Genomic DNA, 27,889 nt, shown 5'->3' with positions numbered 1-27,889 from the left:
CGCTCTGCCTTCCTCTTCCCAGCAGGGCGACACGGCCTCACCCACAGCACCCCGGAACGACCACTGCCCGCCTGCGCTCGGCTAGCCCCGGCCCGCCCCTCACCGACAGCAGGCGGCAGCGCCGGCCCAGCGGCCCTTCTCGCGATGCGCCCCCGCCGCCGGTAGAGACGGCGCGCGCATGCGCCGTGGAAGGGAGAAGGGAGGGGCGCGCGCATGCGTTCCGTCACCCAGGCCGGGATTCGGGGCTGGAGGCGGCGAGCAGGTACGTTGGCTGGGGTAGCGGGACGCACCGTGCGGGACCACGGTCGCACTCCTCGCTCCTCGCCGAGGTGAGGGCGGCACGATCGCCTCCCGCCGCACTCCGCCGGGATGAGCCCCGCCAAGGCACGGGCCCTGCAGCCGGCGGGGGCGGCGAAGGCAGCGCAGGCAGCGCTCGGCGTGCGCGGTGTCGGGAGGCGGTGCGGGGAGGCGGTGCGGGGAGGCCCGTCCGGCTGCGGGGCCGGGTGCCCCGAGGACTCTGAGAGGTCCGGCGTTAGCGGCCTTAACGCCATCTCAGTCTTTCGGTGTCTGCAGGTCTCTTCTCGTCCCGACCCGCGCAGCACGGCGGTTTGCGGCCTCCCGCGAGGTGCTGAACCGAGGGGGCCGGCGGGGCCCGTCCAGAACGTTGTTGGGAAGCCGTGCGGTCGCCGCCGCAGTTTGTTAGTCGCCGGCACGCGGGAGATCTGCTGTCTTCGGAGGCCTTTGTCGGAAGCTTCTGCTTCCGTCGGACGGCGCGGGGCTCCCTGACGGCTGTGCCGATATCCTTCCCACAACAGGGGACAGGTACCGTGTGGGGAGGCGGCGTGCGCGCAGCGCTCTTCGGGGTGCCTGCGCGTGGAAGCACGGCACCAGCTCGGAGTAGTTGGTCACTGCTGTTCCAAGATTACGTTTTAGTCTGCGGTTGCTTAACGCTCTGGCGATGGTCTTGGTATCGGAAATGCCCACAAATATGTTCCAAGGCATAGCAACACTTTTTGCGTTGCAGCAGGAGGACATTCGTGTTCCTAGCAGTGTAAAACGCTAGAAGATAAAACTGTGTTGCCTGCATCCTCTCTAAGGAAGGTTCTTCTCATGTGTCTTATTTTCAGTACAAACTTTGTTATGGCCATGCACTGACAAAGTTTTGGTGTTCTTAGCTTTTGAAGGTTCGTAGCCTGTAAACAAGTGGTAGGGAAACTGAATACTTTTCAAGCTGATTATATGTAATACTTGCCATTTAAATGAAATTTGGTTAGTCTCCCTGTCTTATTGCGGAATAAAAAATCTTCCTTGAACAATTTTCTGTGATTTCTGCCTAACGTGTAGTGTGTTTGATATAGTTTTAAAGGAGCACTATCATGGTTATGAAAGCTTCGGTAGAAGATGATGATTCGGGATGGGAGCTTGGTATACCTGACAAGATGGAAAAGAGTAATACAGACTGGGTAGATATAACCCAGGATTTTGAAGAAGCTTGTAGAGGTGAGTTGTAGTGGTCATGTTCTGTGAAAAATTTGAATCCTTGGATGACTGAGTATGGTTTTTTTGTTTCAGTAAATAGTTTGACCCACATTCAAGCTCCAAACAAAGAGACTGCAATGATTTTGTGTTTTCCTGTGTTTAACACTCTGCAAGGCTGGAAATTTGAGAAGAATCTTGTCTTACTTCTAGGTTGCATAAATATAGATTTTTGTTGTGCTCTTTGTTGTTCTATGTGTTTCTGTATGTTTTCTGTTGTTTGTTTGTTTGTTTTATTAAGAGTTCTTTCTGTGTCCTACTGAGTGGAAAGCTCATTTATCTATGCGGAATTAATGCTGTTTTCTCTGTAAATTTTGAATCTACAGGATATGATGATATGTTTATTTAATTGGTCAGTATATCATTTTTTGTCTTTGAACTAAGGCTCAACTTCAGAAGGGATGTAGTACATCCGAGTCACATGGAGACAACTGCTTTGATTTAAACAAAGCCTTTATTGCTGTTAGCTATTAGTTTGCTGCAATGGCAAATTTATATATTTTTTAATTTTATTTATTTTATGATGGTCTTATGAAAAATAAAAGTAAAACTGTAGCTTATTAGACACAATAATTTAGACAATCATTGACATAATTTTCTTATACCACTAAACAGTTCCCTCTTATTAATAATGTATGGTTTGTATGACAGTCAAGTGCATCTGAAGGCTTTGCTAAAAAGTAATGAAGACAACCAAGCCTTTCAGTTAACACCTACTCTGGAAAATCAGACATCTGCCTAAAGGAGCCTGGAAAACTTGTCCTGTATTTCACACTATTCATATTTTTAAAGTTTGGTGATTTGGGTGCTGGTGTCAGAGAGGAGGATTAGGTATGATTATGAAGAAGGATTTTTAGCCTGATGGTTGTAAAAGTGCTAAATAGAAGCAAGTAAAGGTAGAGTAGAAGGGCCTGGTTTGCTTCTCACACTGTATTCTCTTTTAGAGTATACAGTTTTAAAATAATACAGTTATGCTGGAAAAGTTGCATTAAAGTTATGATTGTAATTATTTATTGTGCTGTTCCTTCATAGAACTGAAGTTGGGAGAACTGCTTCATGACAAACTGTAAGTATGCCTTTTGAGTAGTTCTGTTTTTTTAAATATTAATGCTTAATAATGAGCAAGACATGCAGTGTCAGCTAAGTTATTTAAATTTTTACTTTAGTTAAAGTAGTTGAAATACTTACAGTATTATTAATCCTCATGAGCGTGTATATGATGTGTTTCTATGAAGGCTGATCATTTCTCTTTTTGCCAGTATAGTCATAGAATGCCTTAGATTGGAAGGGACCTCAAGAATTGTCAAGTTTCATCCCCCCTGCCTCAGTCAGAGTTACCAGCCACTTAATCAAGTACTAAATCAAGTTTCCTAGAGCCTCATCCAACCTGGTTTTGAGTACCATCAGGGACGGACAATCTACAGCCTCTCTGGACAGCCTGTTCCAGCACCTCACCATTCTCAGTAAAAAAATTTCCTGATATCTTATTTAGTTTAAATTAGTTTAAATCTCATTTAGTTTAAAACCATTCCCCCTTGACCTGTCACTTGTCCTCATGTAAAAGGTTGATTTCCCTCCTGGTTATATACTCCCTTTAAATATTGAAAGGCCATAAGGTCTCCCTTCAACTTCCTCTGTTTCAGGCTGAACAAGCTTAGTTCCTCCAGCCTGTCTTCATAAGAGAAGTTCTCAAGCCCCTTGGTTATCTTTGTGGCCCTGCTCTGGACCCTCCCCAAAAGCCCCATGTTTTTCCTATGTTGGGGGTCCTAGACTTGGAGGTCTCATGATGACAGAATAGAAGGGACAGTTGCCTCTCCTGCCTTGCTTGCCACCCCCTCTTCTGATGGAATCTAGGATACCACTGGTCTTCTGAGCTGCAAGCACACACTGCTGGCTCAGGTTAAGTTTTTTATCAGCCAAGACCTCTTAAGTCCTTCTCATTAGAGCTGCTTTTGTCACAGTTTATATACATACCTGGATTACCTCGACCCAAGTGCAAAACCTTGCACTTTGCTTCCTTGAACTGCATTAGGTTCACAAGGGCCCACCTTTCAAGTTTATCATAGCATTTGGATGGCATCCCTTCCTTCTGGTATATCAACCACATCTCTCAGGTTGGTGTCATCAGCAACTTGCTGAGGATGCACTCAGTCCCATTGTCTGTATCATTGTTCAAGATGTTAAAAGAGTACCAGATCCTAGAGGTATCCCCCGGGGACACCACCCATTACTGCCCTTGACCTGGACAGAGAGCCGTTGGCTACAGCCCTTGATTATGACCTTCCAACCAATTCCATATTCACTGAGTGGTCCACTCTTCAAATCCATATCACTCCAATTTAGAGATGAGTTTGTGGTGGGCGTTGCAGAAATCCAGTAGATGTTCCTTTTGTCCACTAGTGCCACCACTACATTATAGAAGGCAACCAGATTGGTCAGGCACAGGCCTTCCCTTGGTGAAACCAGGCTTGCTGTCTCAGGTCACTCGCTTGTTTATCGTATGCCTTAACATGTCTTCTAGGAGGACCTGTTCCATGGTCTTCCCCATCACAGAGGTGAGGCTCAACCGGCCTGTGGTTCCCTGAGTCGTCCTTTCTCCCTTTCTTGCAAATGAGAGTGATGTTTCCTTTTTTCTAGTCACTGGGGACTTTGTCTGACAGCCAAGACTTTTCAAATGTGATAATATTACATTTTCACTTAATAGATGCAATGCTAACGTTAGAAGTTATTGTCAGTAATGCTGAAACTAGTAAACCTGCTGAACTATTTTACATGGACATTCTTTCATGCAAAAAGACCAGAAAGGGTTTGAAGTTTATTAATTAATTTACGTCAGATGCCATTAGCATGCTTAAGTAAGCATGCTGTATGCTTTAGAGTAATTCTAAAATGCCATCCCAAAGTGGAAACTGGGAGCTCTACACATGAAGAAGAAAATATACTTCAGCAAAAAATATGTGCTAGGATCTTGCTGGATTTTTTAAGGAACCAGTTGAGATTAAAATATTTTAAAGTTGTATTGTTTAAAGTGTATTATTAAGATATGTAGGTCTCTTCATTTAAAGAATGAAAAAAGTTCTTGCTGAAGACCAATAATTCTGAAGACAGAAAGGAACATTCAATTTAATGGCTTAGAATTATGATCAGGGATGTCACCACAGTAGAATCAGAGCACAAGGCATAATTTTATACATAAATGCCTTTCAAAATTAGAATGCACAATAACCCAACACACAATAAGCCTTCTTCTACACTTGCATAGGATTAGAAATGGGATATTTAGTTAAGAAGTGTTCTTCTGCTCAATAAGTACTAAGCAATTTCTTTTAAGTGTCTTTTCTTACATAACTGTTAAACAGTTCTCAGATTCATGAAAACCATGCTCTCAAGATCAATCACAGTGTTCATGTAGCTTATTGACAGCAATCAAGAAACAGTGTACTCAGTTTGTCATCATATGTTCTTCTAGACTGGTTTGTTAAGACTGATATAAAAATAATCAAATTCGGAACATATTTATTTTGGTCTCCTTAGTTTTGGTCTTTTTGAAGCAATGTCTGCCATTGAAATGATGGATCCCAAGATGGATGCTGGTATGATTGGAAACCAAGTTAATAGAAAAGTTCTGAACTTTGAGCAAGCTATTAAGGTTTGTGTTTCCTGTTTTTGCCTTCTCAGTGGCTGTAAAATAACTATATGAGTAGCTTGCATGCATTCTTCATATTACTACTGTGATACTAACTCTTCCTGTGAAAATTACCGTAAAATTGTTAAATATTAAGACCTCAAATAAACACATTTTGGAAATAGTTTTGCAAGTCATCCCGCACATCTTTTGTCTTTTATATGAAAATAACTGAAGGGAAGCCAGCTTCTGTACTCTTTTTGTGATTGTTGGTTCAGTTCATTAACATGAACAGAAGCTGTCAAATTTAACAGTATTCACGGTGATGATTAACTTCTGATGCATGGTCAACATTTTTGAAAGTACACTGAAAGACTGTTACTTGGGAAGAAGTAATGCACTTGTAGAGGATTATATATGTATTTTTTTTAACCATGTGCTTTGAATGGGAGTGGTTTGAAAGGGAGAAAGTGTGTGAAATTGCATGCATTAAATAAATAAAATTAAAGAAACAGGGCCTCTGCTTTCTTGATCCTTCAACGCAGTAAAATTCTGTTCAAGTATCCACAATGTAAAAGTGGCTTTCAGAGAATCAGTCCTGCATAGTATTCCTTGTTCAGTCATTGTGACTTTACATATTGTTTGTGTTTTTAAGTGTTGCCTTTTAACTGGCTTTAAGCTTTTACTGGATAGTTATAGATCAGAAGTTTTATTTTATTGCTTTCTTTGAAAAGCTCTGCGTTGAAGTTGGACACCATGGTGGAAAGTAAGCTTTTTGAGAATTCTTGAAATATTATGAAGCTGGTCAGTAAAGCATACAAATATTCAGAAGTCTTGACCAATTTGTAATTTCCTTTTCAGTTGTACAGGTAATAAGTTGCTTTTTGACATATTGTATTACATATTCTTAATTTTTGTTTCTTGTTTTTTTGTGTTTTTTTTTTTTTAAGGATGGCACCATTAAGATAAAGGATCTCACTTCACCTGAGTTGATAGGAATAATGGATACTTGCTTTTGTTGTTTGGTAAGGATTTATCTGTTATTAGTGTTTAATGTTCTTGCTTTCAAAATATAATTCCTCAATCTAGATTGAAAAAAGGAAAAGGAGTAGAGCTTCATTTTATACATTTTATTCAGGAAAAAGTCATACTAAGGTCACTGTGTGTTTGACATGGTGTAACATAATTCCTCTTTTCCTTCCCACTTCATAGACTGACTTTTTTTTTTTCTTTTTTTTCCTTTTATTTTAGAGAAGGGAACTGTCATCATTTTAGAAATCTTACCATACTGTATTTCATGATATTTGAAGATAGAAATTGTATTCTGCGTTACTGAAGGTTTCACTTTAAAAACGTGAAAGTAGTAGAGAGAGTGGATTGTGAAAAGAAACTATGTAGAATATTGCTGAATTGTTTCATAGCTGATTTCATTTTTCATACTGGATTTTGTAAAGGAAACTTCTGTATTCGATGGTCTCTCAACTTAATGTCATGTCTAAGCCACAGAGATCAGAGCTGAGTGCACTAGAATGTAGCTGAAGAACTGTGGCTAGAGGTTGAAAAATCTTCTCCATCCCTTTCTGCTAGGTAGAAAGTTGTGATGATACAGACTTCCTTAATGACTCACTGGAGCTCAATAAGATGTAAAAAGAGTAGGGGTGTAAAAGCGAAGACTTGGCTGTCATGAGTAAAACATTCAATTTTCATTTTCATAGATAACATGGTTAGAGGGGCATTCTTTGGCGCAGACAGTATTCACTTGCCTTTACATTCATAATCCGGACTTCATAGAAGATCCTGCTATGAAGGCTTTTGCTCTGGGGATCCTAAAAATCTGTGATATTGCTAGAGAAAAAGTCAACAAAGCAGCCGTTTTTGAGGAGGTATGTTTCAGCGTATGCTGTCGTTAAGTATTCAACATCATTTGTAGGCTCTTTAACACAAGTGAAACACTTCTAGTTAAATTTCTGTTTAATTGAAGGGTGCCATAGGAGAAGTTCATGCTCCTGAAAGTGTTACACTTGATTTTTTGATTATGCAGTGTTCTTTAAAGGATGTTAATGCTCTTTCCTACATTTTGCTTGAGTATTTGAGCCACATAAATATTACGTTCAGGAAACAATGCTAATCTTGTGGCTAACCATTTCAAATCAGATTTACATGTGGTTTTCTTTCTGTTTAAGTTCTGATTTTGTACTTTAGGTAGCTGTTTGTCTGTCTGAAATGTCCTTGTATCAATGGAATGAGAATTTCTTTTTCTGTGATGTTGGTCCTTTTGGTGCCCTTGTGTTGGAGAAATCCTTTGTTTTCTCTGAGCTTGGACAAGTCACTTTTTAAAAACTAGCCTTAAAATTGATTAAATAGTACTGTGCATCCATAGTTTTTGAAACTTATTGGTAGGATGATGCTTGGTAAGAGTTAGGAAAGTCATAGTAGTATTAAAGATTTATGCAGAATTTTAGCAGAATTATCACCCATAACGGGATGTATTCCACTGTGTCGAATAAAACCACTTTTATTTTATACCTGGTGTAGTTAAACAACAGCAACAAAAGCAAGCTTAAAACTGTAACTTTTTGTATTTCACTACTCATGCTTCTCCAATTTTCATATTTTAGGAAGATTTTCAGTCAATGACGTATGGATTTAAAATGGCTAACAGTGTGACAGACCTTAGAGTTACAGGTACAAGCTCTGCTTTCTGTGCGCCTTCCTATCAGTCACTTTCTCTTTAAGCATGTCATTTATTTTCAACCAGATCTAATAAATTAGTAGGAATGTCTTATGTTTCGTACTAGTCCTAATCCCAACCCTGGTGATTGGATAAAAATAGGGACTGGTTATTCCTTCTCTTGAAGAAATTACTTCGCTGTTTATTTTGTCCAATGCCTGAAAGAGAAGTGGTTTAGTAACTGGAGTACTGCATGCAGGTCTGGGGCCCCAAATCAGGAAAGATATGGAGTTTCTGGAGAGGGTCCAAAGGAGGCCCATGAAGATGATCAGAGGGCTGGAGGCACATTGGCGAGGACAAGCTGGGGGAGCTGGGCTTGTTCTACTTGAGGAAGGCTTCAGGGAGAAGTCATTATACGGCCTTTCAGTCTTTAAAGGGAGATTATGGACAGGAGGTATATCAGCTTTTTACACAGGTAGATAGTAATAGGACAAAGGGGAGTGTATTTAAACTGAGGATGAGAAGGCTTAGATTAGGTAGCAGAGGGAAGTTTTTCAGAGAGCCTGCTGGAGCAGAGAGACTGTGGATTCCTTATCTCTGGATGTGTTTGAGGCCAGGCTTGATAGTGCCCTGAGCAACCTGATCCAGTACTTGATCTAGCTGTCAGTAGCCCTGCCTGTGGCTGGGGATGTGGAACTATATGATCTTGGAGGTCCTTCTAGCTTAAGTCAGTCTATGATTCTGTGTGCCAAGCAAATGTATAACCATGGGATCGTCTAGAACTAGGACAGCTACAAGCCACCAGAAGGTACTCTTCATGCATTCTGCTTCTCTACCTTTCTACTTATTGTCATCTAAACAGATTGCTTCTGAGTAAAAAGCTCTGTAGTTCTAAAGTCGTGGATGCAAACTTCATCACTTCATGCATACATATGTGCAATAGTCTTTCTATGCACTATTACTTATGTATGCTTAAGACTTTCCATTAGCCTTCATTTCCTCATAAAACTTTTCTGATTTAAATGATGTAAGTGTACTTAAGAACACTTCTGCTTTTAGTTGAATTTTTCCTTTTCTAGGTATGCTCAAAGATGTAGAAGATGACATGCAAAGACGAGTGAAGGTATTTCTTTTACGTTTGCTTTGCTGATTATACTTCAAGTGTGCTTAGCGTAGGTTTTAGAGAGGGAGCTGGATTATGAAGAATAAAATTCTGTCAGTAAATGCTGATTGTGGGGTTTTGTTCTTTTTTTTTTTTTCCGTGTGTGTACGTGTGTGTGTTCGGAAAGATTGCTGTCCTGGATTGCATACAATGATGGTTCTTTGCCTTGTAGGTAAAGATGGTGAAGTCATAAGCTTTTTCTGAATTCATTAACAGTGATATAATTAGAAATAAGTGGGATGGTGATACGGAGCGTGACATTGGGCTGTGACACAGAAAGCACTATTTAATTTCTGGCTTTTATTGCACATACTTTGCGATATTAAGAATCAATCTTCCTTTGTCAAAATGTTTTTAGAATTTCCATAACGAGAGTAAATGCACTATTTTCAGAGTGTACTGAGGCAGATCTGTTTATTTAAGAAAGAAGATTACTTAAGAAACATGATAATGATATGAAATGATATGAAATGAAAAAGAAACATGATATGCTAAGAAGTTTTGAATTTAGAAATGTTTTTTTAGTGCTATTTAACTCGGAAGGTGTTCTATAGAGGATAAAGGGCTTTTATCAGTAACCTTCCTTTGCAGTTTTTAATTAATTAGTTCAAATTCCTTAACCTTTTAGAGCACTCGAAGTCGACAAGGAGAAGAAAGAGATCCTGAAGTTGAACTTGAAGTAATTAATTGGTTTACTTTTTTACTTTCTGTTTAAAGGATTAGTACACTGTCACTTAAATGAGCAGTTCAGCTCATGGGGATTGTGTGTCACCATTGTTGCTACACCAGTTGTATATGAACTACTCTTTAAGAATGGCTCTTAGCATAGCCCCATCTGGTACCTTGTCTTTTAAGTGGTGAAAGAGTTCCAGATTGATCATGGCGGCAGGATAGTGCTGCTGCAGTGCTGTCATTTTTCTGCTTGCCTCTCTAGAAAACATGATTAGCAAAAGTAGAAAGTCTTAACAATCTTGTGCCTTCTCAACTCATTTCCTTGCAACAGCTTTTACTCATGTTGATAAACTCTCCATTAAGGGACAATTTAGCAGCAGAAGGTAGAAGCAGTGTAGCTCCTTCCAGAAAGGATAGTAATTAATCTGTTTGGTGTGGTTGATATAGAAGGGTATGGCTGTCCACTTAAGCTGAAACTGTAATGGATTTGCATAGGAGCTATAGCCAGTGGCTATCCTTTAGCCAAAGTACCTTTGTATCTAGAGGGTATAAGTCAATAAATCTATTTATTTTAAAATCTATATTTAAAATCTAATTTTTTTTATAAGTTTCAGGATTTAATGTATATTGCTTAGTAATTTGGAGTGTTTTTTAATTACAGCATCAACAATGTTTGGCTGTATTCAGCAGAGTAAAGTTTACGCGGGTACTGCTGACTGTTCTAATAGCCTTTACAAAAAAAGAGGTATGTCTATGGTATTTCTGTGTTTGCATTAGGATCCTTTCTCTAAGGCAGTACAAGTACTATGTAAATGTGAATTGATGTTCCTGCAGGGTTAAGTAAGCTGTGAGGGAAACTATTGCTCATTTTTCTTTCAGTTACTACAAAAAATACATGAAAGTGCAGTAGCTGATACTAGTATAGCCTTCCAGAAATCACTTGAAGAAATTGTATGAGACTTTGCAGAGTTACCTCATATCAGGCTGTATTTTGTTTATCTCTAGAAAATCATTAGCTTTTCCCTCCATATGAGTGTTGCATTTATATCTAAATTTCTTCAGTCTGAGAAGTGGAAAGTAACAACTTTCCATATAGTTGTTTTTTTAAAAAATACTGGATTTCCTAGCTGTTGAAAGGAAACTGCTTGTTTTAGTTAGAATTGCTTGTCACAAACCTTTCTGTTTGAATGACTTCACAGAAGAGTAGGTAACTGTATATTGCTTATTATTTCAGTTTTCATGAAGGTTTTTGTTTACTGGCATGGAGTTGTGCTCCTCCTAGTTTTGCTGTTGGAGTGGTTGCATATTGGATGGTTTAAAAGTCCTTGATTAAGTTAAAATTTAAAGTTGTCAAATCCCAACATAATTGATAAGCACCAGTGGTGAAGAAAAGAAGTAGCTGAGAACAACTGCATTCTGAGCATCTCCATTTGTGGAGCAGAAATCAAATTATGGCATGGAAGTGACGTGCGAACAAATTCTGCTTGTATTAATTGCTATGAGTTGTTTACTTCCTAGCTTGCTTTGATTTGATTTTAGATCTGCTTAGCAGCTTATTCACGTAGTAGAACTTCAAGAGGACATTTTGCAGAACTCTGGATAGTGTTCAGCTTCTGTTACCTCTTCAGGGACTTTTAAACTTTTTTTTCCAAAGGAATTTGATGTTAAGTATAAAACATCTGAAGTATAAAACATCTTCCTCAGGGACCATTAGCCTAGTACTTTTAAAACAAAATTCTGTTTTTACAGAAAGTTGTTTTAAATGGTATTCTTTCTGCTCGCATTTTGTTTCATAGAATGTCAGAAAATTCAGCATGTCAACAGGTAATGGATGACTATTTCTAATGAAAATGTAGGATTTTCTAATATTATTTAGTAATTTCATTTTGCTTGAAAGCTTTTGTTCTGTTGATATTGTTAAGAGTTCTGCTTTTTTTTTAATGATAGGTGATATTTTTTTCATCTTTGGAATACTTCATTTGGCAGAAAAGTTTTGTTTTTTTCTTCTCCAGATCTGCAAAATCAAGAGTGGGAGACATGCATAGTGTGTTCTAGACTTTCAATTGTAATTATTCTTAAGGCTTACATTACTTAAAAATAGTTCATAAAATGCAATATTATACATACAGACATGTAAAATATAAAGAGAACTTTTTTTGCACAAAAGTTTGTCTTTTCAGAACTGTTATGTTCAAACATGAATTGTGATGTCATGCTTTTTCTCCAAAACTAAGATGAATTCTGTCAAATATGTTAGTTTAAAATGTGATTAACTGTCCTGTGCTTTTTAGACAAGTGCAGTTGCAGAAGCTCAGAAATTGATGACTCAGGCAGCTGACTTGCTGTCTGCCATCCATAATTCATTACATCATGGTATACAGGCACAGAATGATACCACTAAAGGAGGTAAGTTGTTTTTTTTTTTCCATTCTTAAATATGTACCTTGATAAGGTTCAATATTTAAATATGTTTAAAAAAGTTTGTTTTGAGCTAGTACTCTTTATTATACAAACTATTAGAGCTTTGAGCGCTGCTGCTTCTGAAGTGAGCAATGTCACCTCAAAGCCAGAATTTATGTAAATACTGAATACTGTGCATCGCATTTCAAATCAATGCATATGCCATTTCAGAACAGGAAGCAGCACCTCATTGTCTGTACAGGTAACTGCTGAAGAGTTGAGGGTTTTCTAATAGTAATCGTTATCTCAGTTGCATAGCTGGTGTCACCAGAAGTTAATGTCAGCTAAAAAATTCACTTAGGCTAACTGAATCATTAATATCATACCTTTAAGTTTAAAGTGAGTTCTGAAAAGTCAGCTTATATGCAGCTTTTCTCTCTCTCCTCTCTTGTTAGATCACCCTATTATGATGGGCTTTGAACCTCTTGTTAATCAGAGGTTACTGCCTCCAACTTTCCCTCGGTATGCAAAAATAATTAAAAGGGAAGAAATGGTCAGTTATTTTTCCAAACTAATAGACCGAATAAAAACTGTATGTGAAGTGGTAAACCTAACTAATTTGCACTGTATATTGGTAAGTATGAATATTTCATATTTATAGCCAAATGTAAAATCTTACAATTAGACTTATGGAAAAAATGATTCAGTGCATGCATTGCTTTTACACACTGCAGAAAAAAGGAACTGTATGAATAAATCTTTTGGTATTTTCTGTGTATTTATCTGATATTGCTGTGCACAGTTCAATATCTGCTAACACTCCTGGTACTTCATCTTATTTAATTAATGGATGAAGGCCTTTTTTCTTGTCAAACGTCTAGTTTTTCCTAACACTTTAGATAGTAATTATGCATCACAGTAGCATTAACACAAGGAAAGTAGTTTCTTTGTAACTTCTTTTCTTTGTCTGAAAAGCTGTGTCTGCCATAGCAGAACATTGTCCCTGCTACATTCTTTATCGTACATGGATTCTATAACACAGGAGCACAGATCTTTAAGCAAGTTATTCCTTGAATAGAAATAAAGCTAAGCAATTGTGTATATTCTTTCCTGAATAAGACATGCTGCCCTCAGTTGCTGTCTACACTGTTTATAAGCGATTTAAATGCTTCTCTGACATACACATTTTCTCTGACAAGGGAGCCATAGATGAGTCAGGCATTGTTCAAAGACCGTGCAAAAATGCTTTGTCTTCCTATCTTCTGTTACATGAGTTAGAGCAGTGTTTGCATGAAACACCTACAACTAGTCAATTTCTGCAGTTTTATTACAAACCTGGTTCAATATTGGTGAGACATAAACAGCTTCACAGTATCCTGTTTTTTTTCTTTAATAGTACTATTTCAGTGTTGTACTGAGAAAAATAAATTTTAAACCTTCTGTTTTGTAAATGATAATTACAGAAGAAATAGATTTTAAGTTCATAAAAGGTTTTTTTATAGTTCTTGTTCCTTTTTCTTACAGTCAGTATGAGCTGTGCTATCTGCATGTGTGTGTGTTTTTCTGTGTGTATTTACACAGTTGTGTGTGTGTGTGCATACAACATGTACATAAAAAATACTACCATGTATAAGAGTTGTCATATTAAACTGACTTGTATTTTGTTTTTTCCTTAATACAAATTAGGATTTTTTCTGTGAATTTAGTGAGCAATCACCATGTGTTCTTTCAAGATCCCTGTTACAGGTAATGTCCAGTCTTTGAGCAAAGTAATTAGCTTTCATGACAAATATGGATTCATCCTCTTGCTTTAAATATCTACATTATTTGCACACCAGTTAGTATAATGCAGGTTTTAGAAATTTTCTGGTGCTACTTAAGTATCAGATACATGTTCTGATCTCATTGTTTTAAAACATTTTTAAAATATTGTTTAGATGATGTTAGTACCTACTGGTTAAAACACGGTGTTGACCTTTTTCCTGTGCCTTAATATTGGCTCTGTACAGGCATTTTCTGCTATTCTGCATTTGCTAACAGTAGTCTGGGACTGATCATATATAAACTATCTCTGCTGCTGCAACAGCAACTGATGATTGGGATACAGTAGAGTTTTGGACTTTGTTTCATTTACCCTAAAAAAAATCATTATGTATTCCATAACTCTGAGTAAAATACACTTCCTTATAGGAGGTTTTGGTCTGCGTAGGGTGTCCCTGGGTGTCAGAACTTCTTTCCCTTTGATCCCAGTTAAGTCATGTGTAAAACTGATGGAGATTTACTGGCAAGTAAAACATTCTCATAACATACGTGTGTTCTGACTTTCTACTGCATGGGTGCCTGGCAGCACAATTTCTCCAGTTGCTGGAGAGCCGTGTAGAAAAGGGGCAAAGCACTTATGGGTGAAAGTGGAATGAACAGCAAATGTGACCAGTGAAAGTAGTAGTATCTGGAGGGCAGAAAAAGTTCTGCATTGGTCCCATTCTTTTCAGATTTAACTTTATTTGCCTCCAGGGGAACTGTGCAAAGTATTTTCTGTTAATCTTTGGAAACATCTGTCTGATGAATCATACTTGAAGAAAAAGAAATGAAATAATTTTACGTGTCCCATCTTATACAACCACTAGAGCTGTATTTAATATGAATTCAATACAAATGAATGATCTCAGTATGCCTCTGTTTTTAAGATTGCCAACTAACCAGACTATCTGAATATTTAAAGCAATTTTGATACATTCAGGTATCTTTAGAGTTCTCTATATATTATTTCTAAAGCATTGCTTTTAACTTAACACATTTCTGAAAGTACGTTTTCATTTTCAGACGACTTTTCTGGTCGATAATAAGAAGGTGTTTGGTACTCACCTCATGCAAGACATGGTAAAAGATGCTTTAAGATCTTTTGTCAGTCCTCCAGTACTTTCTCCAAAGTAAGTGTGTCTTGAATTGACTTGCATGTGTGTATGTATAATATGATGAAAAATATTTCTTCTTACAAAGGCAGATTCTTGAAGAATATACGCATTTTGTATTAATTTGTGCTTAATATGTGAAATTATTCATACTTATGTTTCTTGTTGAATTTTGTGCTGCATAGAGTGGTGACATTTTAAATCCATCTGTGGATATTTCCCTTCTAGATGTTGTCTTTATAACAATCACCAGGCTAAGGACTACATTGATTCCTTTGTGACACATTGTGTTCGGGTAAGTGTTCATTCCAATTACACTGAATACACTCATATATGAGTACTTTCAAGATTAAACTTACATTTGAAAATGAAACCAGTTATTTTAGATAACTGATGGGAAGGCAGAATTGGAAAACTTGACCATCTTAAAATGGCAATGCTTAGAAAGTCAGAAAGCTGTTGTTGCTTTCTTTTTTGTTGTTGCCTGTATTGTATTCCAGATTTTTCAATAACACTTTCATTAACATTTGATTTTACAAGAAATCTTTACCAACTGCCTCTTCACAAGGTAGTTTCATACAGAAAGTGCGTAGTAAAAACTGAATTATTTTTACCTTCTCTCTGGTTAAAAAACAAAAGCAAAAAGATTCCTTGTATTGCAGTGACAGAGCAATGAAAATACCAGAAAATATTGGAAGACCTATATCTTACTCTTACTCTTTTAAATCTCTTCCTGCAAGCAGTTGCTTGTGATTACGTTCCTCAAAGATGCTCATCTAAACCCTTGTTGACTTGCATACAGAGAAGTGGGCATTTGCATTTTGCTCCAGATTGCTTGCCTGTTAACTTGCAGGCTTCCTAGGGAGTCTGAAGGACCCTACCTTCTAATGATACATGTATAAAGCATGCCTAGTACTCCTCCACAAGGTTGTGTTGAAAAATTAAAACTGTGCTTTGTTTCTTTCAGCCATTCTGTAGTCTCATTCAAATCCATGGACACAATAGAGCTCGTCAGAGAGATAAGCTGGGTCACATTCTGGAGGAGTTTGCCACCCTTCAGGATGAGGTAATGTCCTAGGTAGCAGTCCAGCAAACTTTTCTTTCATGGCATATTCCTGCCAGATTGGAGCATATGGTATTTGTTTATATGTAAATGAAGCAATTCCTCTGTTCTCATGTCTTAAAGAGAATTTCAAAGCAAGGATCTCTAAATTGAGACCAAGAAGCGTATAGGATGAATCCAAATACTTCTTGTTGGATCTGTTGAATAAAAAGATACTGAGTTTTTGGGTTTTTGTTTGCTTGGGTATTTTATTTATTTATTTTAGATTAACTTCGTCATATCAGTAAACTTTGTGGAAACACACTGTTATGTCTGTAATTCAGCAACAGTTGCACTCCTTGTACTCTTCTGTCCATTTTGTAACTGTTAGTCTGCAAGCTTGTAAGCAGAGACAGATGGATGAGGCAGAAGTCCACTGGTTTCTGAAATGCACTGAAGACTGCTTCTTGCTACAGATCCTCAGCATGCCTATAGAACAACACAATGCTGAATTTACTGCTGGCAGACTGAGAAGGGATATTTAACACCTAAATACCAGCGGTAGCCTTAGATACAGCTATCATAACTTTGTGAAGTTTGGGGTTTGGTACAGTATACTGAAAGCAAGTAATAAAAAAACTTGATTTTAGAAGTTCCAACTTCAGGATGCTTAGCACCCAGCTATGAGGGATTCCTTGGTAGGCATCTGTGGAGGTCAGAGAAGCTTGTAAGTGCTGGGAATTATTCGATAACAATCTTTCAGAATTACAACATTCCATCCCCTACAAAGGGAAGGGGAGGAGACAGAACAGGAGGCTGCCCTTCCTAAATAATGAGCTTCTCTGTGTGCTTAAAAGCCAAAAAGAAGCATACAATCTATGGAGAAGTGACCCGCTATGCATTAAGGACTACAGAAGTGTTGCTAGGGCGTGCAAAGTTGCCATCGGGGAAGCTAAGGATCAAGGCTGGAAATTGCCTTAAGTGACAGAAATGAGAAAGGTTTCTTTAGTTACATGACCAAAGCAGAAGTGCACAGGGAAGACATATTCCCGTTGATAAACAGACAGCAAATCTGGTTGTTAATAATTATGACAAGGTAGAGGTTCTCATTACCTTCTTCACCTGTGACTTTGCCAGCGTAACTGGAGCATAGATCACAAGGTAGCTGTAACAGTACAAGTCTTAACCTACAATCAGTGGAGGAAAGCAAGTGTCAAAAGCTACAAGCTACACTGGGAGAAGTTTTGCCTTGATATAAGAGAGCAGTTTTTTTTACAATTATTACTGCAATAATAACAATCATTACTGCAACAACCAAACAACGTGATAAAATTCCTATCTGTAGGTTTTCAAGGTACCCTTGCAAAGGATGCTGTATAGTCTCATGTAGGCCCCATTTTCCACTGAAGTTTGGACCTGATGATCTTTGGAGGTCCTTTCCCAGTGAACTGTTTTGTGATTCTCTGAGACATCTTTGCAAGACACTTCTGAAAATTCAGATTTATTGCTATGTAAAATAGAAAATGGCTTTCTTTTTGTTAAGTTCAAAAAACATATGTGAAGTAAGTAGTAGTTATTTAGAATACGTACTCCAGCTTGTTTGGGATTTTTCTCCAGACTGGACAGTAAAAGACTACAGGAAAAGGCAAGTTTTCTGCTGGGGATGTTTCCTTAGATAGTCTGAGGTAATGAAATTAAGCATTTTCTATGACCCTCATGCTAAAGAAAACAATCATTTGGAGTTCAGGGAAATTTTATGTATTCTAGCATCTCTGAAGATGATTTGCTTGAGAGTTTACTGCAATACTGCAGCAAATACTGCTGTTTCGAGACGCTTTTTTTTTTTTTTTTTTTTTTTTTTAACTTTCTGATGTGTATAATGGGGTGTTTCGTTCAAGACTACTAATAATATTCCAACTGAGAGAGACTTCACATCTTCTATACAATTACATTTTAACACTGAATAGGTCTTACCAATGCGCTAGTTTCTCTGGTAGGCCACAGTGTAAACGTACTTGCATTCCAAGCTTAGAAATATAGTATTTCATTGCAGCCAAGTTTAAAAAAAAATAAAATAAAATGAAGTAGTGGTTGCAAATACAGAAGGACAAATAATAGTTTGCTGTATTTTCTGAGTTCCAGTGCTCACATGACTGTTAGTAATTTTAAAATCTGAAATTTTAATATCAACAGAGATAGTGCTGGTTAACAAGCTTGCCTCCCTGAATTATTGTATTAAACATTTTTTCCATTTAGTATAATCTCCTTATGTGAAAAATGTTTCAGATTTTTACCAATTCATTGACACAACAGTATCTGGAAAAACATTTCTGTTTTAAATTTGGAGCATAACTTTGTTGGCAGCACTTATATTCTGATTTCTTTATTTCTGGAAGAACTTTGTTGCACTTGCAGTCTTATATTCTTCCTCTTGTCTATTACTGAATAGTTTACCTTTGTTTTTCTTTTTTGGTAGGCAGAAAAAGTAGATGCGGCACTTCATAGTATGTTGCTGAAGCAGGAACCACAAAGACAGCATTTGGCATGCTTGGGCACCTGGGTCTTATATCATAACCTCCGTATTATGATACAGTATCTTCTGAGTGGGTTTGAGTTGGAACTTTACAGCATGCATGAATATTACTATATATATTGGTAAGAGAATGCTTTCTTTACAGGTCTTGGGGGAAGGATCCTATCACGGAGTTTTAAATGCAAACATTTAAAAAATGGATTTAAACTCTTTTCTTTTGGTCTTACGCTGGTTCAAAATGCTATTTAGTTTCCTGTTCATTAAATTACAAATGGACAAGAAAAGTCTATTGGTCTCTTTTTTAGTTTTACTTATTATTGTACTTCATTTTCACTGAGATAGTAATTGGCTCTCATTTGACTTTCAGAAACAGTGTCTTCTAATGAAAATGGGTGAAAAATACACTGATTAACAGAGAGAACAATGCAGGAGGAAGACAATTTTATATTTTCTGTCTTTGTCCTACCGAGATCATTGTGTTGACCACCTTAGTGTTTTTAAAAAATTTCAGTGTTTTAAGTTGTGGCTGTGGTACTATGTAAAAATAACATCGTGTTCTTAAACATATTTGATGAGTTACGTGCCTTTACTGAAAATGATCACCCTGTATGAAGTCAAAGTACTTCTTTTTCCTCCACTGTACTTTATTCACATGAAGTTATTTTTCATAGTAGATGACTTGTTCAAATGAGAAAAGATTTTTAAATGGTTCAGTGTTTCAATACAGCAATAAAAAATTTAATGTTGATCCTATCTACTATGAAGTACTTCTGTACTCTAGCAGAGGTTTTGGGGGGTTGAGTTGGTTGAGGGTTTTGTTGTTTTTTCTAATGAAGTCACCATTAAACTTTTATGTAAGCTATCACTGTTTTTTTCTGAGCAGTTAGACAGGTTCACATTACTTGAACTTCAGTGCATTTCATTCTGTTTCTGCTTTGCTTTGTTGATGGTTTGATGGTTTTTCCACATTATGTGGGAAAAGTAATACTGCAGATAGGTAGCAGAAGTTTGCGATATGCTTTCAAGTACTACCTTAGCAGTAATACCCAGCTTTCTGTAACCTAGTGTGCATACCTGCCTTATTTTCCCCTTTGTCCTTTTTAATAAAATCACTTATAGTCTGAACTGTCAAATGAACTGTTTTATCTCTGCACATTAAGTGAGGAAAAAAAGAGGAAACCTGTAAATTACACAGTAATTTTTCTCCTGAGTTATAAATTCTTACAGAGCATTATTTTTTTCTTCATATAGTCTGGATCTATAATTTATGTTGTTTTTCTTTAATTCCTTTTGTTCTGAAATAAGATCTATTGGACTGTCTCATGCTGCAGAGGAAATTTCTCTGAAAGAATTTTTTAAAATTTCTCTTCAAGAACGTCACATGTATATAGTGTGAACTTGGCACTTTTCTGTGATAACACATGAATTTTCAAAGCTTGAAACTTGGTAAAATAGAACACAGAATAACTTGTTGTTTTCAGCTGTGCACATTTTTTAATGGATTTAATTGCCCTAAAGTTTGTTCCTGTAAGTAAGTTCTTTGAGTAAACCAGTTAGCATTCAGTTAGAAAGCATGCATTATGTTTTATGCTGTCGTACTTTACAGGGGGTATGCTATGTTTTCCACAGGTACCTATCAGAGTTCCTCTATGCTTGGTTGATGTCAACGCTGAGCCGTGCTGACAGCTCTCAAATGGCAGAAGAGAGAATAATGGAAGAACAACAGAAAGGCCGTAGTAGCAAGAAAACCAAGAAAAAGAAAAAAGGTATCTGAGATGTAAAGTGATTTGTTGTTTTTTTTTCTCATTTTCTTGTGACCGTGTCAAACTGAAATTAAAAATTGAATCAGAACTTATGTCAGTGGGAAAAATGTCCTGAAGTTTATGAAGGCCAAAAGTAAAACATTTTAACTGAAATAATCAATCTCTACGTAAGAGTTTTCCATTTATTATTTAAATAAGTTTTTCAAAAAATATCCAAATCTTATTTGTATTCATAGCTTCACCAGTTGTGTTATACCTTAGATTAACAGGTCCAGAGCAGTTGTCTTTGGAAAATACTACCTTTCCAAAGGAATTATAGACTGTAGAGGTATGCTTTTTGTGACTAGATTCTGTAGCTAGATTCGAAGACCAAACTTTCAATATATTTCTTTATTTTCTCTTAGTCTTCAGAATGTTTCTTAATTTTTAGATGTTGAGTTATGTTATTTAAATTCAGTGGTAGTAATCTTGTGTAAAATTTTCTATTAGAAACTTAGTCTTTCTCTGATGCTTCTATGTGAGAGATAATGAGAATTTCTCTTTCACTATAATAGCAGACTGACTCTCTAATCAGAGCAATAAGCATGCCTGCTAAAGAGGCAGCCAGACACACCCTAAGTAGTATTTAATATAGCTTTGCCATACCTAAGTGGCTAATAGATTGTAGTAAATTGGAGTTATCTTAGCATTAACTTTGTGATTGAACACCATGCAGACAATCTACTTCTTTGCTCTCTGCTTCTCTGTGTACGTATATCCTTGTCTTTTAGTCAAGGGGAACATTTGGATTTGAACAGCGTGAGATTATTTCAGCTGAATTTTCTTTGCTCTGGAAGTTCAGAAAATTTTACACTTTGTAGAAAGGTGCCAAATATAAGGCCAGTTGGCAATAGTTATACAGTGGAAGCTAAAGGGGAAGTTCAAAGAATATTATTTCAGTAAAAAGCATTTCTTCTTAAAAAAGCTTTAATCTTCTGCTGACTGTTGGAATCAATTTATTGAAGGCAACGTAACATTTGTGTGATTGTAATTAAGTGTGTCTTATGATATTTTGTATAATAGGAGCCAAGTGAGCAGGAAAAAAGTGTTCCTGTTCTTCATGCTCCAGTTGTCTTTCATTATTTACAATGCAGAAGGTGTAGTCTCTTTCACTGAATAGATCAATCCGAGCCAGCTAGCTTGTATCTTTAACTTCAGCACAGTGTGATGCTGAAACCATTAGACTGAAGTCAGTGCAGAACACTACCCTAATGCTCAGAGCAAATGGAAAGGAAAACTAATTCCTGGTCTTAAAATGAGTACTGAGTGAGTCCATGAGTAATTCTCACCTTCTTATGAGAGTGAGCAGTGAGATGCAAGAGAACAGTGTACGTTTTGATTTCTGCTATGTAGGTGAGTTATGGCTGTGTTTTAGTGTTCGATTTTGAATTACATTTTTGAATACCAACAGTTGGCACTCAGCATGTTTACACATTTCAGTACTTAGGCTTATCTATATTTATTAGGAAGAAACAGATGCTGGTGATTATCATTATAAGTGAAATTTCTTCCGTTATTTTCTTGGAAGTACAGTTACATACGTTTGCTAATTGCATGGAAGCTCACAATACTTCAGGAGGGGTGAGAAAATTTAATTGAAGAAGTGAGAAATGTGTTAGAAACAACTTTCCTGGAATATGTGCAATTCAACAAGCAGTATATTGTAATAAGCCAGTTTAATGAAAATGAGTAATTTACAGAAGCATTTTAGCTTATCATACAATACAACAAAACATGTCATGTTTGGGCTCCTGGAAATAATCTGAAGTAAGTTCTCTTGCTTGTATGGAATTTAAAAGATCTTTATCTAAAATTTGCAGTTCGCCCTCTGAGCAGAGAGATCACTATGAGCCAAGCATACCAAAATATGTGTGCTGGGATGTACAAGGTAATTTTTACATTTTTTACTGATCAGTGGCTTCTTTTCTTTTTTAATGAGACTTAAGTATACGTTGCATGTCCTCTTTGTTTTTAGTGGCACTGAAAATGAATTTCAAGTTTTTAATGTGATATAGTAAATTCTCTCCTTGTTTTGCCCCTATCCAATTAGTGCAGAATTATAGCTTTCATTTTGCTTGTGCAAAAGACAACACAAAGCTAACACTTCTCACACTTCTCACTGTACTCTATCTTGTCCTTTTTAGACAATGATTGCATTTGACATGGATGGCAAAGTAAGAAAACCAAAGTTTGAATTGGATAGTGAACAAGTGCGGTATGAGCACAGGTTTGCTCCCTTCAACAGTGTTATAACACCACCCCCAGTGCACTACCTGCAGTTTAAAGTGAGTAATTTTAAAATGCTTTTGTAAATAATCATTTATTTAGGTAGTGTTGTTGTAAAAAGAGCTCTTAATATCTCAGAGTTTGTATTAAGGCATACTTGGGCATCTTCAGATAGTAAAATGGGGTTGAGATTAGAGGGTCATAGAATGGCTCTGTGATCTTCAAGGTTACTTCTGACTCAAAACGTTCTATGATTCTTTAAGTCAAAATTGCAGGAAGTTCTAGCTTTAGTTGTATGCAAAGAAAATTGTTTTAAATTCTTACGAAGACACTTAGATGCTTGAAAATTGGTCTGCTCTCACAGTTTGAAATGCTTGTGTTGATTTGCATGAAAATGAAGTCTACTGAAAGCTCATTGACAGACTTATTTGTGGTAGTTTGTCTAGCAAAACGTTTTTATTACTGGAATAATTAGGAAAAGGAAACAAGGATAAAACTAGATTTCAGTTTTAAATAATGGAAGTGGTAGTTGGAAGTGATATGTGAATGTCTGTCTTGTCCAGTCTTATTCTGAAGTAGTGTTATAGATCAGACCAGCTGTGTCTGTGTCCAGTCAAGTCCAGAAAAAATTCAGTGATACACATTCCTCTTTGGGAAACACGATCCTGTTACGTTTTGGTTTTTTTTGTTCCAGTTAGTCTGTGGATAACCTGATTCTGGGCTGCACTGTCTGCACTTTCTTCTCATTTACAGTCTAAATCTCCCAAGCAGCAATTAATGGTCTTTCCCCCTATTAGTCTGGTATTAAAGAGGAATTTAAGAGAACCCTTATGGCTTGTATTCAACTTAGTGTTCACTGTAACAGTGCGCTTCCTCCAGTTGGTTGACTAGACTGCAATGATATGCGGGGTTATTCTGCTTCAGATACAGGAACTTGGAAATTTCACGTTGAACTTTCAGATACCTGTTGGCCAATCTTTAAGCTTTTACAGGTCTGTCTGGTACTGCAACTGTAATATATAGTATGCCAGCCACACTCCTTAATTTAGCATCATGAATAGCTGTTGTGGAAGTGAAGACATGGCTTCTTCCCTGTCACTGAAGCTTCAAAATTGTATAGAATGAAGAGTTAAGTAGTATGAGTCTTAAACGTTCTTTGAGTAAATAGTGTTACAACTATTTGGCTTTGTATTTTTTGTTCCTTTTTTTTTCCCTCCTATAATTTTATTCCCTGCTGCATAGGATTAACTAATCAAATGAATGGCAAGTTATTGAGAACAGGTATCATTTTATAGCAATATTTTATAGCAGTGTACAATGACAATTAAACAATGTATTGATGCTTAAGATTTGCCTTTTAAAATAAATGTTTCTAACTTTACTGCTTTTTCTTAAAATTTATCAATCTCAGTCAGGGTAATAAAAATAAAACTTACTGGCAACTGATCTTAATGTGTATTTGTATATTTCTTTTATGTGTCAGGAAATGTCTGATTTAAATAAGTACAGCCCCCCTCCTCAATCAGCAGATCTCTACATGGCAGCTAGCAAACACTTCCAGCAAGCTAAAATGATTCTTGAGAATATTCCTAATCCAGACCATGAGGTAAGACTAAAATACTAGAAAAATTAGTAGCTGTTAATGATAGAATGTGCTTGTTTCAAGCTGAGTTTGCTTGAGATCCAGGGTACTTTACATGCACTCTTCCAAAATACTGAGTAAAGCTGAATGTTTTTTATTAAGGGCTGGTCAGAGGAGGGTAGTGGCGTTTTACACAGCAGTTCATTTCATCACATTTGATAGATGGAATCTGGATTGTGCTCACCCTTCCAAGGCTCTCTCTGCTGAGCATCTTAAATGACAGGCAGCAGCATAGTTCTTGCTTGTATGATACCTGCTGATGTCACTTGAAAAACATATCAGTTTTACCAGGAAGTTAACATCCACACATTCCTAGCTTACCTGGAGCCTGATAATTTTCCCTGAGAGATGGGAAAAATTAGTTTGGCTGGAAAGTAGATTTCAATCTGGCATTTGTTTCCATTTGTTTTTTCAGTACTAGTTTGTAAACACTTCTCTTCATGTTTGGATCAGTGTATAGGGTAGATACCTAGAGTCGGTCTAAACATTTTTTTTCGGACAGGTGCCTCAGAATTTGTCATATTTTTAACAGTCTTTGTACTTAAGGATGGAAGACAGTGGTCTTATGGTCTGTTGAACAATAAAATGTCCCCTTTATTAAATATCATTAATCCACTTAATGTAATTCTGAGTAAATTCAGAACTCTTTGATCTCTGGTGAAATATATTGTTAAGAGGACTGTAGTATTGTTACAGTATGCAAGTGTGTGTATTATCTTTGGAATGTTTTTGAAGTCATATGCTTTCAACTGAAAACTACTTGCTGTTTTCTGAATAGGTCAATCGAATTCTAAAAGTTGCTAAACCCAATATTGTGGTCATGAAGCTTCTGGCAGGAGGTCACAAAAAAGACTCTAAGGTAAGAAAATACCGGTTAAATTAATGTGAAATATGTTAGTCTGTGCAACAATACCACAGCTGAATTAGCAGATTTAAGCCACAGTTACTCTGACTGTCAAAAGAACTGGGAAGTAACAATTCATTTTCTCTTGGAAGCAAGTATGTTATAATTTAAATAAAGTCTTATCTTTTAAATGTCTTTGAAACAAAATTGGAAGGTATGTGTGGGATAACATATACAAAATTAGTCTTCAAGAACAGGAAGGAGTAATTGATAGTGTGCCAGCAACTTGTGTGAACACAGCAAGGAGGGTGACTGGCTTTCAGAATCAGTGGATCAGAGGGGTGGGAGAGGGCCTTCAGACTTTCCTGCTGAAGGGTAGGCACAGAAAAGATGATGCTGAAGAAATGCACTTCACAACTTTGTACCTCCTACCACTGGAGAAATTACTGAAAGATCCAGAACCAGGTTGGAGCATTTTTCAGATAGATAGAAAAGAGCTGAGATTATTTTTTCTATTTCCTTCTGCTGCTTGAGTGTAATATTTTAAATGCCTCCCTTCTAGGTTCCTCCAGAATTTGACTTCTCTCCTCATAAGTATTTTCCAGTTGTGAAGCTTGTTTGAAAGACGAGATTTTGTTAGGATACCTGAAGCGTAATCAGGTACCAGCAGTAGGATGGAATATCTAGTATTGTGCCAGCTGAGTGGGATTTCTGGGATAAAAGTGCTGATTTATGGAATATCTCTAGCCTGCCTTCTTTAAATGAACTGAATGACAACTGCTGTTTTAAAGTGGTGTTTTCTAATGTTACACAGGTGAAGCTGATTTTAATCAACTGTATTGTTGACAAATGTTGTACTTGTTGTACTTTGATTTAAATAAAGATTTAATCATAAATTACTTCTACAAATGAACCCTGACAGAAAATGGTGTTTAAATACTTAACCCTCATTGCTGAATAAAAATAATGCTCTACAGCAGTATGTCTGATAACAGACACAGCTAAGCTGCTGCAGTTAGAAACAGCTTCCATACTTCTGCCTGAATGCATTGCATTTTGCAAGTAGAATGGCTGAATTCTTTTGCCAAGTCCATTCAATTGAAAAAATCTTTATAATTAAATTAAATTAAAAGCAGATGAAAAGTAGACTTCCATTTAGCTCAGTGATTTTGTTTCAGATTTATAAGTTATCTTGGAGCAATTTTGCCTCAAATGGGTGAAGTGCCCTTGAAGATAGGGAAGAAGAAACAATGGAGTAGAACACACGAGTTGAGATGAAAACTATTTGCTAAGACAGAAAAGGAAGGAGAAAAAATAATAGTAATGATAATTACATATTAAAATGAGATTACTTTGGAAATGAGTCCTGTTGTCTGACTCAATTCTTTCTGGGGGGTCATGTCCCTCCAAGAAATACTTTCCAAGACCCAGGATAGATGTTTCCAGACAGCCATTGGTTGCTTCCACCACTATGAGCTAACTTCCTTGAGTTTTATCTTAGCCACTGTCCTCCATACCAAAGAGGTTTTATCTGTTTGGCTCCCTTAAGGGCAGGGCATGTCTTGCATTCATGGATAACTGTCTGTGGTCAACTCTACCCCTTGATCCCAAGTCCATCTGCATGTTGCATCTCTTCCTTCATGGCCTGATGTATTTCACATGACATCCTGGTCACCAAATTGGAGGAAAAAATGTATTTGAGGAAAAACTTGTTGGGTAAGGAATTAGCTGGATGGTCGCGCTCACAGAGTTGCGGTCAGTGGCTCAGAGTCCAAGTGGAGACAGGTAGCAAGTGGTGCTCCTCAACGATGGGTATTGGGACTGTTGGGACTAGTGCAGTTTAACATCTTTGTAGGTGACATGGACAGTGGGACTGAGTGCACCCTCAGCAAGTTTGCAGATGACACCAAGCTGAGTGGTGCAGTTGACACACCAGAGGGAAGCTATCCAGAGTGACCTGGGCAGGCGTGAGAGGTGGGCCCATGCCAGCCTCATGAAGTTCAACAAGGCCAAATGCAAGGTCTGGCACCTAGGTCAGGGTAGTCTCAAGGACAGATACAGGTTGGGCTGAGAATGGCTTGAGAGCAGTCTTGAGGAGAAGGATTTGTGGATGCCAGTTAATGAAAGATTCGATGAGCCGGTAAAGTGTGCTTACAGCCCAGAAAGCCAACCGTATCCTGAGCTGAATCAAGAGAAGTGTGACCAGCAGATTGAGGGAAGTGACTCTACCTTTCTACTCTGCTCTTGTGAGACCCCCACCTGGAGTACTGCGTCCAATTCTGAAGCCCCCAAAACAAGGAGGACATGGAATTGTTGGAGTGGGCCCAGAGAAGGGCCGTGAAGAGGGCTATGTCCTCTGCTATGAGGACAGGTTGAGTGAGAGAACTGGGGCTGTTTGGCCTGGAGGAGAGAAGACTCCAAGGAGACCTTATAGCAGCCTTCCAGAACCTGAAGGGGGCCTATTAGAAAACTAGGAAGGGACTTCCTATAGAGGCATGTAGCATGGCTTTAAACTGGAAGAGGATAGACTTTGACCATAAGTCAGAAGAAATTCCTGAGGGTGGTGAGACACTGGAACAGGTTGGCCAGTGAGTTTGTGGATGCTCCCCCGAAAGCATTCAACACCAGGCTGGATGGGACTTTGAGGAATCTGGCCTAGTGGGAGGTGTCCCTGTCTATAGCAGGTTGGAACTAGGTGATCTTGAAAGGTCCCTTCCAACCCAAACCATTCTATGATTCTATGATTATTATTATAGTACTATTGTAGAAATAATTCACCCATACATTGCCAAACCAGATCTACCTGAGCTGCTTCAAAGGAA

General features: G+C 37.6%; 2 protein-coding genes across 3 annotated transcripts in view; one reads left to right on the top strand and one right to left on the bottom strand.

The window, feature by feature from the left end:
• Window positions 1-191, bottom strand: part of AGTPBP1 (ATP/GTP binding carboxypeptidase 1) — a 67,787-nt gene extending 67,596 nt beyond the window's left edge. Inside the window, exon 1 of the mRNA XM_052701594.1 lies at window positions 104-191. The gene's annotated coding sequence lies outside the window, so the exon portion shown is untranslated. The remainder of the gene's footprint in view (window positions 1-103) is intronic.
• On the top strand, window positions 156-25,980 carry NAA35 (N-alpha-acetyltransferase 35, NatC auxiliary subunit). Of its 2 annotated transcripts, none has more exons than XM_052701599.1 (24): window positions 156-262; window positions 574-822; window positions 1,359-1,500; window positions 2,569-2,602; window positions 5,071-5,185; window positions 6,112-6,186; window positions 6,877-7,044; window positions 7,780-7,846; window positions 8,912-8,955; window positions 9,623-9,673; window positions 10,328-10,411; window positions 11,958-12,072; window positions 12,522-12,700; window positions 13,753-13,812; window positions 14,890-14,996; window positions 15,207-15,273; window positions 15,946-16,044; window positions 18,497-18,675; window positions 20,183-20,319; window positions 22,176-22,243; window positions 22,500-22,640; window positions 24,065-24,187; window positions 25,002-25,082; window positions 25,630-25,980. In XM_052701599.1, the coding sequence occupies exons 3-24, from the start codon at window positions 1,377-1,379 to the stop codon at window positions 25,687-25,689; spliced, it is 2,178 nt and encodes a 725-aa protein (XP_052557559.1). In that variant the 5' UTR covers window positions 156-262; window positions 574-822; window positions 1,359-1,376; the 3' UTR covers window positions 25,690-25,980. The 2 variants fall into 2 exon arrangements, with proteins under 2 accessions (XP_052557559.1, XP_052557558.1); XM_052701598.1 differs by having other exon boundaries at window positions 216-329.
• Window positions 25,981-27,889: the final 1,909 nt, after the last annotated feature.

The sequence above is a fragment of the Tympanuchus pallidicinctus genome, unplaced genomic scaffold (genome assembly GCF_026119805.1).
Source record: "Tympanuchus pallidicinctus isolate F22 unplaced genomic scaffold, pur_lepc_1.0 scaffold4, whole genome shotgun sequence".
NCBI lineage: Eukaryota > Metazoa > Chordata > Aves > Galliformes > Phasianidae > Tympanuchus > Tympanuchus pallidicinctus.
The sequence above is the reverse complement of the archived record's forward strand: the minus strand, read 5'-3'. Positions and strand labels throughout refer to the sequence as shown.